Source organism: Sinohyriopsis cumingii, chromosome 15 (genome assembly GCF_028554795.1).
Source record: "Sinohyriopsis cumingii isolate HCF-2022 chromosome 15, ASM2855479v2, whole genome shotgun sequence".
Lineage (NCBI taxonomy): Eukaryota > Metazoa > Mollusca > Bivalvia > Unionida > Unionidae > Sinohyriopsis > Sinohyriopsis cumingii.
The window spans coordinates 11,163,945-11,179,703 of NC_142975.1; the positions used below are offsets into that span (position 1 = coordinate 11,163,945).

General features: G+C 35.2%; 1 protein-coding gene across 1 annotated transcript in view; it reads right to left on the reverse strand.

The window, feature by feature from the left end:
- Positions 1-4,618: 4,618 nt before the first annotated feature.
- LOC149781258 (hillarin-like) overlaps positions 4,619-15,759 on the reverse strand; it is a 30,852-nt gene continuing 19,711 nt past the window's right edge. The window contains exons 4-7 of the mRNA XM_089935341.1: positions 14,632-15,746; positions 13,438-13,718; positions 11,391-11,576; positions 4,619-7,243 (exon numbers count right to left, since the gene is read on the reverse strand). Of these exons, the coding sequence (XP_089791467.1) occupies positions 7,154-7,243; positions 11,391-11,576; positions 13,438-13,718; positions 14,632-15,746 (1,672 nt within the window). The 3' untranslated portion in view covers positions 4,619-7,153. The remainder of the gene's footprint in view (positions 7,244-11,390; positions 11,577-13,437; positions 13,719-14,631; positions 15,747-15,759) is intronic.

Sequence of the window (15,759 nt, forward strand, 5' to 3'; positions counted from 1 at the left end):
TATATCAATTGGAAGATCTCGTAAAATCTTCTTTGTTTGTTTAGTTCTTCTTGCTATTTTTTCAGCTTGTTCTGCTGTTTGTTTTGATACCGGAAGAAGATCTTCTTTGATGACAGTTGTAACTTTTTCAGTAGCTGCAGTGACGGGTTTAAACAGTTTTTTAGTATCTTCCTCGTACTCAACTTGTGCTTCTTGTTGCGCTTGCAGATTTTTTCTGAATGAATCTCGCACGGGGAGAAATTTTTTGATTGCTTCTAATCGTTCTTGTGCTATTCTTGCAGTATGAGATTCAGGATGTATCATTATTTTCATATAACAATTTTTTAATTAATAGCAGCAGAGAGGGCGCCTACCAATGTTGGTCGTCTGGTGGAAAAAATAAAAATAAATAAACACGTAGAGTACTTTATTTTTCAGCTACTATTTCGAACTAAGGTTTTATTAATATAATCGGCCATTACAGAAATAAAACATCTCAAGGAAGCGTTTATTTGTAAAAAAAATCTGGACCTTTCTGCGGATTAGATTTCCGTGGTGGTTTTATTTTTTTGTCGGAATTCTTTGGTCTGTTCCCCCCCCCCCTCTGCTGCTGTATCTTTCAAGAAAGTTTCCTGAAGGCATAATACTGCGGATTGTTTAAAAGTAGAAGTATATCAGGTTAGTTTGCTTTCAGTCGTCGACAGTTTCATTATCTATTTAAACAGAAGATTGCGGAGCTATATTAGACCTTTAGCAGAAGCAATATGTGAGGTACAGGAGGGAATTCTTTCTACCTTGAGAGCCACCCTGAAGACATGGAGCAGTTTCTTCTGCATCCATGTCCTCAAAGTCTCCAAACCTGTTGTGTAGCATTATAGGGTAATCCGACCCCTTTTTCTACCTATTTGTTTGAGATTTTTTTTTACTGTTTGGTGATTTTATCGGTGTAGTGTTGTTGAACGTTGTTTGTGTCGATGTTGAATTTTTCAGAGGGTTGTAATGCGGAATGTTTGAGCTGGAAGGAGTTTCAGGCGGGTTTGCTTGGGTTTGTGTGTCTTTTGTTGCTTTTGGGTTGTTGGCAACTGCAGTTGAAAAGGTCGGGCAGGGGAGGGAAGTTCTAGCTTGTACAAGCTTCCTGGCCTCTGGGTAGGGGATGTTGGAGGTGTATTTAATCCTCTGTATTTCCTTATCCTGTTTCCAGGTGTCACAATCCTTTGAATCAGCATGATCTTCTTTCCACAGTTGACGCGATGCGGACTGGCGCTGCACTCAGATTTCCAATTAGAAGAGTCTCTGCATCGGCCACATACTTGGTTTCTAGAGCATTGGTCTTCATGATGGCCGTATTTGTTACATTTGAAGCATCAAAGGGGATTTCATATATATATATATATATATATATATATATATATATATATATATATATATATATATATATATATATATATATATATATATATATATATATATATATATATAATTTATTACTAAATAGAGATAAACAGTTTTATCAATATTTGTATTATGTATAATGCACACTTATTAGAGATTAAGAAAATAAATAAATAGAAAAAAAGAAAACAAAAAATGTTTTTTAATAAAATAAAAATAAAATTAAAAAATAAATATATAAAAAATATATATTGATATAATCTTGACAAATGTTAAATAGTTTATCAGAACTCAATTTATATAATAAAAAATATGGTGTGCATAACGCTTGCTATCAAGTATTTTATAAATAATCAATCATATTATATTGAGAATTAATTTATAAATTCACTTTCATTTTTAAAGAATTAGTAAGCTTATTTTTATGATATTAGATTATACTTTTACTAATTAAGTTTTTCTGCAAAGTAAAATAATATGAAAATATTTTTATATATATATATATATATATATATATATATATATATATATATATATATATATATATATATATATATATATATATATATCACCCTTTACCTGTAAAAGTCCAACCTGTACTTCTTTAGGTACTGTAGGTTTGTTAAAGGTGAGTACAATGGTGTTGGTGTCCTGCAAAGTATTGTTTCATTTAATACGAATTCTACGGACTGCAGTGACACCTTCATTATTCTTGCCTTCGATGATTCCATTGCCGCTGACTCTACCTAAGTCACGGCAACGAATGACGAATTTTGATGTATTAAGTGAAGTGTGTGCGAAACAAGTTACTTTAATGTCATGAAAGGTCTTAATTGTTTGGATGTTCTCAGTATGTGCTTTACGTTCGCACTCCACAAGCAGACCACCTTATTTGAGCTTCTTCACGCTTTTGGGTTCTCCGACTAATCCAAGTATAGTCTTTACAACTATAAATGGCGTTAGTGCGGCAAGTGGTTTAGTTTCTTCTTTAACTGGATGACCATGAAGCGAGAAACGATTCCACGCCATATGGCTCATCGTCAGAGTCTGAAACGGCTTTTGTTCTCTTGTGTTTACTTTTTTGATTTTCCATTTATTTATTTTTATTTCGTCACCCGTGCTCCCCACCCGCCACGTAGTCCAACAATGGGAAACTTCTCAAATGCCAGGGATACACAGGTGGTATATTTAGTAGGTAAGATTACCCGTTCAGCCAACGCCGTCTATTAAGTCTTTTGAGAGTAGAAGAAAGGAAAAATTAAAGGGTAGAGAGTATGGGCAACGGCGGTATCAAGAGATAAATATGGAGAAAAATAATGAAAGTGATCAAGTAAATTAAGACCTCTTCGGGCTTGGTGTGACCAGCCGATTTGTCGAGACCGGGCTCTCCCGACCACCCGTCTAGAAGAAGTACAGGACAAGTTAGTGATTCGCATCGGAAAGCCTATGCTCAACTACCAGGATCCTTTCCTCCAAAGACACGGGACGCAACCCACGGCAAAGAGTAGTGAGGCACGTCGGGACAATTCTACAACCCCGGACCCGCAGGTAGATTTATGCATTATTAATTACTAATAATCATTGCTAACTGAAACTCTAAACATTACACTAGAAATGTTCAAACAGATTATTTGAATTTACCATACTGCAACTGATCGTATCTCGGTTACATGTCCCACGTGACCAAACGTCCATATGTTTAAGAATCCTTGAAACCAAAAATTTATATTCAGTACATCGTATGTTACCTCAATGTACATGTAGGTGATCTGTAAGGCACATGTCTAGCTGTATGCACTTAAAATATCCAAACATATGAATATGTTTATGTATGGCAATATGGTTTTATTTAGTTACTTTGTCAGAGTGGTATTCTAGCATCAGCTGATATCATATCCAAATGAACCATTGCACTTAATAATGTTAACCGACACTCTTAATTACGTTTGCACATTCGACCTCAACAGCTACAGGATAGATATCCTACGCATGCAAATGTCCTTCCATGTCCTTGTTGTTTTTCTTCTTCAGGTTTTGGTTCTCAGAATGTCACATTTAGTTGATGATGTAGGATCTATTGGTACCTATAGCTGATCTGTGAGCTACATAACTTTCTGTATACCCTTGCAAATTGTTATGAATACTACTGTTAATATCTTTAAATTTAGTACAGTGTCACCTAGCTTCCCTGTATACTGGTATACTCTACTTTTTGCACGAATGAACAAATCCCACCATCCCCACATTGCCTTAATGTGTGTGACAGCTAATGTACCCAATTGCTCATTTATCCTGTAAATGACTGACCATAATCTTATAAACATACTTCTAGAAACCTCATATCATTCATGATGAATAATCACTTTATTACATGCCCGTTGCTTTACATTTCCAAGAGTCACTATTTCAAGTTTAATGGATTTCCCCCCGGTTTTTCCACCCTTAATGTCAATTTGAAATGTCCATGCCTTGCACATGTTAACTTCATTCACCTGCATCTTAATGGTCCAAAGGATTTCGCGTAACATGGTATATAGTTTCAGGTCTAGCGTGTTATCTAGAACAAGATGGAAACGTTGGATTAGATTGGTGGTGATGACTCGGTTTCATTAAGGCATATCCACTGTACCTACAATAAGTGACCAGGGTTAATTCATGTTACCAACCTGATATATAGAACCTCAACGACATGGCTTAGGCCTTTATGAGAGAGATCAGCACAGTTATTATGTAAGGTGTTAGCATCCCTGGATCTGTATTTTGCTATTGCATTGTCACCTTTCGTAGCTATTTACACTGATACGCATTGCATATGTTTTTAATAAAACATGGTCGTGATTCAACCAAAATAGGAAAGTTTAGTGTGTTATTATTTATAACAACAACTGGCCGAGTACCTAACACAATAAATGTGCATCATAGCCCTTGTCCTTATTCCTTTAGTACGTATACCAATATGATTGTGGAGTGGCATATTGCAATTTTCTGACAAAATCATTTTGAGCTGTCCACCTTCACTACGCATGAACACAATCTTAGAAGTTGTACAGACAAAGCTACCACCTGTTTAAAATATTATTCATCAGTCAACTTTTCTGTATAAATTTGTCAATTTAAATGTTACAATTTTGAATGAAATTTTAATTTGTCAATTAAATTGTTTTCTAAATTTAAATGATTATTCAATTACTTTTTTTACGAGTCTTCACGTTTAAAATAAGTAATGAAAAGAATGAAAAGCAGCAAGCTTTGTAAAATTAAACAACTAATTTATTTCCCCTGAATACAAAAAATGTTAAAATGTAAAAAAGAAACTTACGGTACTGCGAATTAAATCTCATATAATCCTATAATTACAGGCACATGTCTTAATTATTAAAGTTCTGAATAAACTTTAGTGGAAATCCAAAGTCCAACGCTGAGGTGATATGCCTGTAGCAGCTATTGTCGTGTTGGTGTTCCAGCAATCTTTTCTTGAAACAGTAATATGTTTCCAGGTTTTATTTCACTACAAATCCCAGTGAATGTCCAAGAATTATAGGTTACTGCATTTGTATGGGAAAAGATAAACGAGTACTTGGATGGAATAATGCACAACGTTGGGAGTTCAATATATCCATCTGACAAAACGAGTTCATATTTTCCCACACAAATGCAGTAACCTTTTTATTATATGCTCATTTTCTAATTCTACCTGAGGCTTAATTATATAAGCAAAATACACTACAAGAAACATCGTAAATGAATGTATGCCGTATTCCAAACTAAATACACAACCGCAGATTTATCATTACACAATAACATCATTATTAATGCGCCCATAACTCCGCCCAGACAAATGTGAACTTAATCGCGCGCTCGACATAACTTTTGAAAGAAAATGGCGTGTCTAGTTAAAATTGAAATTTGCAGTCATATTGTGAATGAATGCGCATTGCAATAACTTTTCCCTTTGATCTGGAATGAATAGATTTTGGTATTTTGTTTCGATTCGACGAAAGTTTGTGAGTTTGGACTGGATTCATCTGCGCAAATTGTACATGAAATACATCGGATTGAAGCGGCGCGGGAGAAGCGTCTTTACATCTGCAAGTGTAATTGTCATTGACTATTTGAAATCATAATGTGGGGAAAATATGAAGTGTTCAATTGCAATTATCAAAAAGACGCTATTGAATTTAATGTTTATTTCATTTTGAGTACAGTAAGGAAGATGTAATTGCACTTGGAATATAGTCAAAATTACAGTACAATTTCGAAATGTGTAATCAAGCTTGAGAACTCATGACATGGCTCATGTAATTCGGATTTGCAGAACTAAGAAAGTACATTGTGAGGAAATTCTGAATGTAAAACTGTAAGTATATTTTTTGCCATTCTTATTACCAGTTAAGGAGACAGTTTATGCCTGTATAGCTTGGATGTTATTTGTAGGTACCAAGCAATGTTGTGAAATCTGGTGTCTATCGTAAAACTGAAACAATGTATCAAAGAGTTAACGTGGAATGTAGCAAAACAGTTGGTATGTTGCAGTCCACGAAACACCTGCTTTAATTCATTCAGAAACAAATGTAATCAACCAAAACGTATTGCGCTTACTATGCGAATGTACATTATTTGTTTACACAGTAGTTCCTAACACACTATTTGGCACACGTGTCCTGCGCGTGGGTGTAATATGAAGGTGTGAAATATCGTAAAATATTGAACGATTCTGATAATGTAAAGTTAACGGAGAAACAAATGAGCATATAATAATACTATTATAATGCGCACTCGGCATTTCCAGAGAAAAATAATCACTGAATTAAATAATTGGAAGAATAAAATTCCAGCACAAATGAAAATCTGGACACAACAATAATACAAAATTGATTCCGCTAAATCTCAAAGCACGAATAAATAATCTATATAGTCATCTAATTAACCTCAATTGCCAATTGACATTTTCCAAAGAAAAACAATTACCTAATGGAAAATAAACTTCTAGAAACTTCTTTATGTTTACAAAATAAAATGTTAGTTATAATTAGAATGTTAATAAAACTATAATATATAACCTGAACTATGTCAGGTATGGCAGGTTAATTGTAGAGAATTCCAATAACCTAGATCCAGACCCAACTAAACATGTTTAATTATGTTAATAATGATCCTGTATTAAACCCATACAAACAGAGAGTATTTGCGCTATGTTTTAGTTATTTACACAATTTTAAATTCAGTAATTCAGGTCAAGTAGAAAATAAACATGATTTTGGACAAGGTTAAGTCCAACATACAATGTTATATTACAATAGCATAAAATGAAATAAAAAGTTTAAAAAAAACTAAGACTTTACCATACCTCTTCGCGTTGTCACACACATTACACAACCCATTATTATTTGGAGATTTCTAAGAATAAAACGTGTAGCTGCGTAGTAACAATTTCCTAACAAAGTATTACATTTCATTCTTCAACACTCATTACTTCTAGAAATGTCCAACTTCTTATACCTGTGTGCGCTGGTGTGTGTGTGTGTGTGTGTGTGTGTGTGTGTGTGTGTGTGTGTGTGTGTGATCGATTCCAGTAAAGGAAACGTTCAGTATGATCATTAAAAATAATCCGTGATCAAGCATATATTGTCGAAAGTATATGCAACTTAGTTTCCAAGTACATGTAGCCTGCTACCTGCCAATTGACGAAATATATGTATCCGTTGTATATATAATGTGAAAGACAAAATTATAAATGTAATAATGAAACAGCTTGACTCTGAAAGTCAAATGGGCGTAACATTCAGCCGATTTTATTCCGAGTTGTTCTGGGTATAGTATTTCCTATTTCATCCTTGTGTCGTTCTTCCATTTCGGCAATGATACCGCTCATCTGAACACAAACGTAAAAGAAAAGAAAAATTAAATTGATGGAGGCTGAAGAATATTCACAGTTTTCAGTACAACAGATACGTGTGTAAGTTAACACTGTCTTCAAAACATGTACGCATCGTAATCATATGGACATATATTCATCAAAATAACAGTCAAAATCAAAGTTAAAACCAATTTACCATTGGTGTCATGCGATGCATGATTTGACATAATAAATAAATATTTACAGTTCTATCTTCGTGTATTGTTTTTATGTTAAATATAATTCAATGATAATAATCAAATTACTTAAAGACTTCATTGAAAATGATATGGTGTTTCAATATACAATTGGAATGTTTTAACAAATTCAATCATACGACTATCCGTTTATAATTATTTTTGTGTGGAATCTTCCTAAACACCATTACCAGTTTCTCTACAGAATATTTCAACGCTGCCGATTTTTTTTAGTAAAAATCCTGTATAAATGTCTGTCAGATGTTATCTCTTTCGTTTTGAAAGGAAGAAACAAACCTATGTTTCACTGCAAATTGAAAATAAATCCATCATTTCCAGTTTGAATATATGCAATGACTAATATGAATTATGTTTGTATTATGTCTGTATTTTTCGAGATTTATAAAAACAAAAGCTAATTATCTCGCAACATTTAACTATACTGGTCACATTCATCACGTATCAGAGCGAATATCGTAAGACTCTGTTCTGGACGTATCACAATGAATATCGTAAGACTCCCAGCCCGCTCCGGACGTATCACAATGAATATCGTAAGACTCCTAATCTGTTCTGGACGTATCTCAATGAATATCGTAAGACTCTCAATCTGTTCAGGACGTATCACAATGAATATCGTAAGACACTCATCGACTAACTTAAGATCAATACATAAATATTTACAGTACGTTCTTCGGGCAATGTTTTCATGTTAAATACAATTCAATCGCACTTTTAAAAAAAAATCTTCAAACTTTTGCATTTAGTACGGAATGGAGTAGTAGCATAAAATTTAGGTATATAATTATATCATGTGAGAGGCATTTCTTATATATATATATATATACCTGTGGAACCTTGCTAAACATTATTACCACTAGTTCAAGGCTGCCGAGTCTTTTTAACATAAATTCTGGATGAATATACATGATATTTTATCTCTTTGGTTTGTAAAGGAAAATATGAAATAAATGCTTAACTTTGAATTCCAGTCAGTTTCTTTTTTGAATCATAGTAACGACTTATTTTAATTAATGTTATTATTTATTTTTCAAAACTTAATCATACGGTTAATGCTGATCAGCTTCACTGCGTGTCATAGAGAATGTCGTGAGCGACCCATTCTGACCATCTTCGCTTCTATCCCATACAAGACAAATTACTTTAGTTCATATCACACATGGAAAAGGACGAAATCATGTTGATGGGTAAGTCAACATTGGGGGGGGGGGCAGTACCTAACGTCCTCACATAAAGTAGCAATATCACCGATCAACAAAAGCGTTATGCAGTTGAGTGATAAGTAATTACTAGCGCATACTCCTCTGATATTTACGACACTCACTGAATATATCGCACTTGCATCTCGTGGCACACATTATAATATGCTCATTTTTTTTTCTCCGTTAACTTTACATTGTCAGAATCGTTCAGTATTTGACGATATTGCACACCTTCATATTGCATTCACGTGCATAAAGAAACTACTTTCTATTTTAAGCAAACAATGGACGCAGACGCCAGCACTTTTGATTTGTAAACAAATCATGTACCCTCGCGCTTTACGTTGTGTGTGTGTGTGTGTGTGTGTCTGTGTGTGTGTGTGTGTGTGTGATTTAGATTTTTAACGTAGCTTAACAATTATCCAGTCATATCGCTACGATGTCTGCAGCGTGGCAGTTTAAAGTGATGTCTAGCTCTGGGGCATCATGCCGCAGACATGTAGCATGATGTCCCACCCAGTCACATTATTCTGACACCAGGCCGACCAGTCCTAACACTAACCTCTCAATGCTGAGCGCATAGCGAGGCAGCTGTTCGTACCATGTTTAGAAGTGTTTGGTATGACTCGGCCGGGGTTCGAACACACGACCTCCCGTATCCGAGGCTGACGCTCTAACCACGCGATCTTGTGGTTGTTTAAATTTGTTCCTGAATGAAGTAAAGCAGATGTTTCGTGGACTGTCACATCCCAGCTGATTTGGCACATTCCGCGTTAACTTTTTTGATTTATGCTAGCTATGCAATAGAAGGCAAGAAATGGTCCTTACAAATAGCATACAGGTGACAAGGCGTGACTGTCTTCTTTAACTGGTGATAAGAATGGCAAAAAATATACTTACAGTTTTACATCCTGAATTTCCTCAAAATATACTTTCTTAGTTCTGCAAATCCGAATTACACGAGCTATGTCATAGGTTCTGAATCTTGATTACACATTTCGAAATTGTACTGTAATTTCGAATATAAGTGCAATTATATCCTCCTTACTTCACTCAAAATGAAATAAGCATTAAATCCCATATCGTCTTTTTGATAATTGCAATTGAAAGACTTCATATTTTCCCCACAGCATGATTTCAAACATCCAATGACAGAAACAGAAACACATTTGCAGATGTCAACACGCTTCCCACTCGCTTCTTCAATCCGACGTATTTCATGTGGAAGTGTCACATATAAATTCAGTCCATAATCACGAAATTTCGTAGAATCGAATTTTTTAAAAACCAAAATCTATTAATTCCATATCAAGTTGTTGCAATGTGCATTCATTCACAATATGACTTCAAATTTCAATTTTAACTAGACATGCCATTTTCTTTCGAAAGTTATGTCGAGCGCGCGACTAAGTTCAAATTTATCTGGGTGGAGTTATGTGCGCTGTAATAATGTTGTTGTTGTGTAATGATGAATCAGCGCTTGTATATTTAGTTTGGAATAAGGCATACTTTTAGTTACTTTGTTTCTTGTAGTGTATTTTGTTAATATAATTAAGCATTCTGTAGAATATAAAAAATGAGCATATATTAAAAAGAAAACTACCTTTGCATGGGAAAATATGAACTCGTTTTGTCGGATCGATATACTGCACTCCAACGGTCATGCAGTATTTACATCCGAAAAACTCATTCATATTTTCTCATACAAATGCAGTAACCTATAATTACTACATATGAACCAGTTGCATATTCGGCGAAATAAGACATGTGTAACCATAGCTCATGAATCACATATCACAATGTAACGTTGTATTACACAACGAATAAGTGTCTGAGGCATGTGGTTTTAATGTCACCGCGTGGGTTCGAGTTGCCCGCGGTCAGTGTTCTTTAGTGGCGCTCTTACTTTGCTACATAGAACAATTTTTATGTCTGCTGCCATCCTCACTCCTCTTTCCCACCCCGGGCCCTTTGTTCCGAAGAAAAATGTTTTGTGAAGAAATGCCCCCGTTACACTACAATGATGTAACGGTGAAATACCTTGAAAATGATAGCTGCAGGACTCCCCCTACGCATGGCACATTCAAAACCCCAACACCTCTCATTCACCCATCCCTTGGGTCGCCACTATACGATTTCGTTTCGTTTTATCAATTTAAAAGCCAATATTATAAATGTGAGGTTGGGGTTAAACTACATATTACAACAAGCTATCAAGAGTTATTTCCCTTAAATTAGTAATTATATTTTAAAAGCTGGTAAATTAATCCGCACATGAAATTTTTGGGGATCAGTATAAGGATTCACAAGATTCAAGGTTGGAAACGAACTCGTATCTGAATGTACTCCAAAATCACTTAATTACGTCGTTTGGTACGTTTAGTTCACTTCATTACGTCATTTGGTATGTTACGTTCACTTCATTACTTCATTTGGTACGTTTAGTTCACTTCATTACGTCATTTGGTACGTTCAGTTCACTTCATTAAGTCATTTGGTACGCTTAGCTCCACACATTTTGTGATTTTTTGTATGCAACAGATAATCTCATATGTAATCATGTATAGAAAGTATTTGGTTTGTCAAGGCTTATAAATTATTTCTTTTTTATTTTCTTTGCAGTGAGCACTCTTATAACATCTGTAAAGTGAACTCGTATAATTAACTCGTGTGCAATAAAACTTTTTTATCTCTATTTCTCACCCAGGCGTGGAATGTCGCAGCTCCTGCACTTTGTTGCACCACTTTGTCCAACTCCAGCCCTCTCATCAGCTTTTTAGCGCCAAGAGCAATGTCAAAACCCAATTTGTTCATGTCAAGTTCCTGAATTTTCCGCTTTAAGGACTCCTTTCCCGTCCTACCAATGATTGCTTGGATATTCTTCCAAATCTAGCGTTTAAAAAAAAATTTATAGGATTAAATGATCATGGTTGGGTATTTATCGATGTGTACATTTTACCTAATCACTCATAAAGTAAATAAAGTCCGAAGGATATATAAGATATCTAACATATCAGTTATTTTGTAAAACTGTATATATAGTTGTATACAATACCTTAGCATTAAAGCAATTTCGAAACAATGTATATAAGCGATGAATCCAGTAACATTCTTAAACGAGTCTGTCTCTAAAAGCATTAAAATGTTTTTCGCCAGCTGAAAGTAACATATGTCGGTGCTCTCAATGTAAAACTATTTGAGAAAGTACCCATTTTAGTACATCCAAAACAACAAAATTGTTTTCACTTAGTTATAACACTTGATGCGCTTAACCTGTAAAAAATCCACTAAATTAAGGTGCAGAATGTTTGACAAACACTTCAACAATTTTCAAAGAGAATAAAAAATCACCGCTTTCGTATAAACAGTTGTATGGATCATCAGCTCTCTTCTAATATTTCAATACATTTAAATCACTCTTTACTTGATATTTTTTTCTTTTATGCCAATTGATAGCATGCATGGAGAGATGAACGGACTGATTAATAAACATCGGTTAAATATTTGATATTCATAAATTTATAAATGACTGCATGTCTCAACATTGTGGTTTTACTAAATTTTCATTAGTCTCGTGTATATTTCTGATCCCGTGATACACACACACACACACACACACACACACACACACACATATATATATATATATATATATATATATATATATATATATATATATATATATATATATATATATATATATATATATATATATATATATAAGATATTTATGATAATGCAGATCGTTTATGGCGTTAATGCAATGACGTAATTGTTTAAAGTTTAAAATGAGGATATGTTTATTTCCTTCAAATTATTTTGTGCCATAAGAAGCACATAGTAAATATGAAACTACTCACACAGATTTATCGGCTTTGTGTACTTCTTCTCCCACTTCATTCATACGTACAAGATTATCTCACATTGGCGACTTCGAGGTTAATCCTCCGGATCATGACGATAGAACCTCGGTTGTTTACGAAAGCAGAGTTAATAGCTGAGTGGCAAATGCGTGGAACTAGTTTTTGTTTCATAACTTCTCGATAAATCCTACGTGCAAGCTAACTGTAGGAATGCCAAATAGACTGGGGTTTCATTTTGCAGAGAAATTTCAGGCGAATAACACGTATTATTTTTCTTTTAGCAAATTATTGCGGCAACATATATCAGAGACCGATATTTGTCTCACAGAAATAGCCGAGAATGTTCCGATTGGAGCATATCGATATTTGATAAATAAATTAGCATACAGGTATGCATATACGACTGGATCTAGAATATGCAACTCAGTCACCATCCCTTTGGCAATATTAAGAAATGCATTTCATATTTTCCCATCCATTCCAAAAATACCACATAAAAACGGAATTCAACTTAAAGTGGGGGTTGGGCAAATTTACTACTCGCTACTGTCGATTTCTGTCCCTGTTGCAGTTAGTTTTGTATGCGTTGCTTACGCTATCCAACTAAAAATATGCCATCTTGCAGTGATCATTAAATTTTGGAATTCAAGGAATGTTCTGTTAAGACTTGTTAACAATTAAACTTCGAACTTTACTTATGCCGCCCCCACACCACCACCACCACATATGATCGTGAACGATAAAACATATAACTTGTCATGCGTGAAATGACCCAACAAAAGTAATGTTACCCATCAGTATGTAGATCTCACGAATCCACTATGACCGCTGACATATGTTCAACTACCTCACACTCACCCACTTTCCAAGTTCCTTCTCGGCCATACCTTGGTTTCCTCTTCAAAATGACCCAACAGTAGTAACGTTGCCTGCATCACTATATGGATCTCTCTGACTGGATTACCGTAAGAGCGGATCTCTGCAATTGTAGTTTGGTTCAAATTCATCACTTCGTGCATCAGTTGCTGAATCCTCTTTAAACGTTTTATCATGTCTTGTGCTATCTTAAGCTCCTCCGGAAAGTCGGATTCATATCCACGTGTTACAACAGCATCCACGGCACGTTCCAGCAATTCTAATGTCTTCTTCTCTGTGGCGTTTTTAAAATCTGAAATATTTATGTTGAATTGCTTTTTGAAATATTTACAAGTTTTAATGTGCAACGATTAGAAGGATCCAAACTGGACTATATGGGTAAAGACATCATTAATTATATAGCAAAGTAATCATAGTATCTATGTGTTATTCTTTCTGTCTCAAACTTTAATGTGGGGATTTCTTCACAAACATTATTTGCTTGTTAATTTATTTTTAATACTCGATATATTAACTCTTATTTCTCGAACTAGACAGATCAGAATTTAATTTATCTTTTTTTTTTCTTTGTTTCTGTGTGTGTGTTGGGGGGCGGGGGGGGGGGTCTTTCTGACAGCGGGCCTAAACTCTTCTATATGTTATGTTTCTTACTGGGAACGAATTTGAAACATGAATGCAGGAAGCTTGTATAAACAGCTCTGCTATAAGCTAGCTTCCGAAACATAATCCAGTTTACGGCAATCTAACACAATATAAAAAGGATAGTTTATGAGTTAGTAAAATATCATTTAATGCCAATTTGGAAGGGATTTTTAAAAATTAAAATTATAAGAGACGTGCTATTAGCTCTCTATGTCAATATCTCCCTTTCGGACGCATGTTCTATTTTCTTGCTAAATGTGTTTCGTGCAGTAAATGTGAAAATGTTCTTTCAGTCAAGCGATAAGATACCGGTGGTTTGGATCATTAATCAGTGCAGTCTATTAGGGTTCCATACCTATTGTTTGGGTCAAGGACAGAAAGGTAAATTAACGCCTTCACGTCTCTAAAAATGATTCTGCATATACAGCTTTTCTTCGAATTTTACTTAGTGATTTGTAAATATCACAAAAATAGTTATCCTGAACAAATCATATATTTTGAACATGAGTTGGTCGTGACTGTTAGTGATACTTTTGTACACAATAACGTGACTTTCATTTTACCTTCTCTGAGTCGTTTGATTTCTTTCACCTTTGCACTGTCTTCTTGTCTCTCTTGTGCCTTCACCTTGTTAGAAATTACGTTGTAGTTACAAACATTTCGCTCCAAACCACTGCTAATCTCTCCGATTTTCAGTTTGTATTCACCTGGATCGATCTGTATCCTCAACGTGTATACGTCCTTTTCCATAGTGAATTTGTCCGCATCATCTGCCTCATCTACGTCACTTCCAATGGGTAGAAGGTGAACACACAGCTTAATTCCATTGGCTTTCTCATTGTCAACAATCTGATATTGCAGTTCGACCTCTCCAGTGTCCGTTTTTATGACCCCATCCAATGGTGTTATGGCCTTCAGTCCGAGTTCATGAAGGCCCCTACCTGGTCCCCAACCCCCGGGCTCGGGCTTAGGGAAAAACCTCTGCCTAATGGGAATTGACTTAACAATAGCCTTGTAGATTGCTATCCAATCAAAATTATAGTCATTCTGTTGCACGGTGTCATCTTTACCAACAATTTCCACCCTGTATGTTCCCACCTCAGGAAACCTTACTTTGATCGAGAGCAAATGTTCATTTGGCCGCTGGATGAATTCCAAAGTCAGGTCTCTCTCTGCAAGCTCCACCGGTTTCGCATTCATATCTTTGGAGTCATAAATCGATGTGATGCACATGAAACTTTGGTTGATGGCAGTTTGGGGATTAAGTCCAAAGAAGAATTCCACCTCACCGTCCTGAACATCTACCGTACAATTTGGATTCGAAAGAAGTCGCATTTCTAGATTGAAAAACCTGTCCTTCAGGTAAGCCTGTTTTTGGAACTCATTTTGAGTTTTTGGAGGGTCTAGCAGTTGCCATTCGGGTACACGAGGAAAGTGCGTGTATATGAGATGCTGAGGATCTGTGAGAAAAAAATTCTCGTCAGTATTGTAGCAGAAGTCATCATTTTCATTTCCTGTCAGTACGCATGCGCCCCAGAAAGCGTTGACAATTCTCCAATTTCCATCAACAAGCACAGCGTTCCATTCACCCGTATGCTTGGTGTCCAGTTTTTGTCCTACATCGTATGTTGATCCTTTCATATGGCCGTCAATAACGACACACGGTAAATTGGCATATCTAAATATAATGA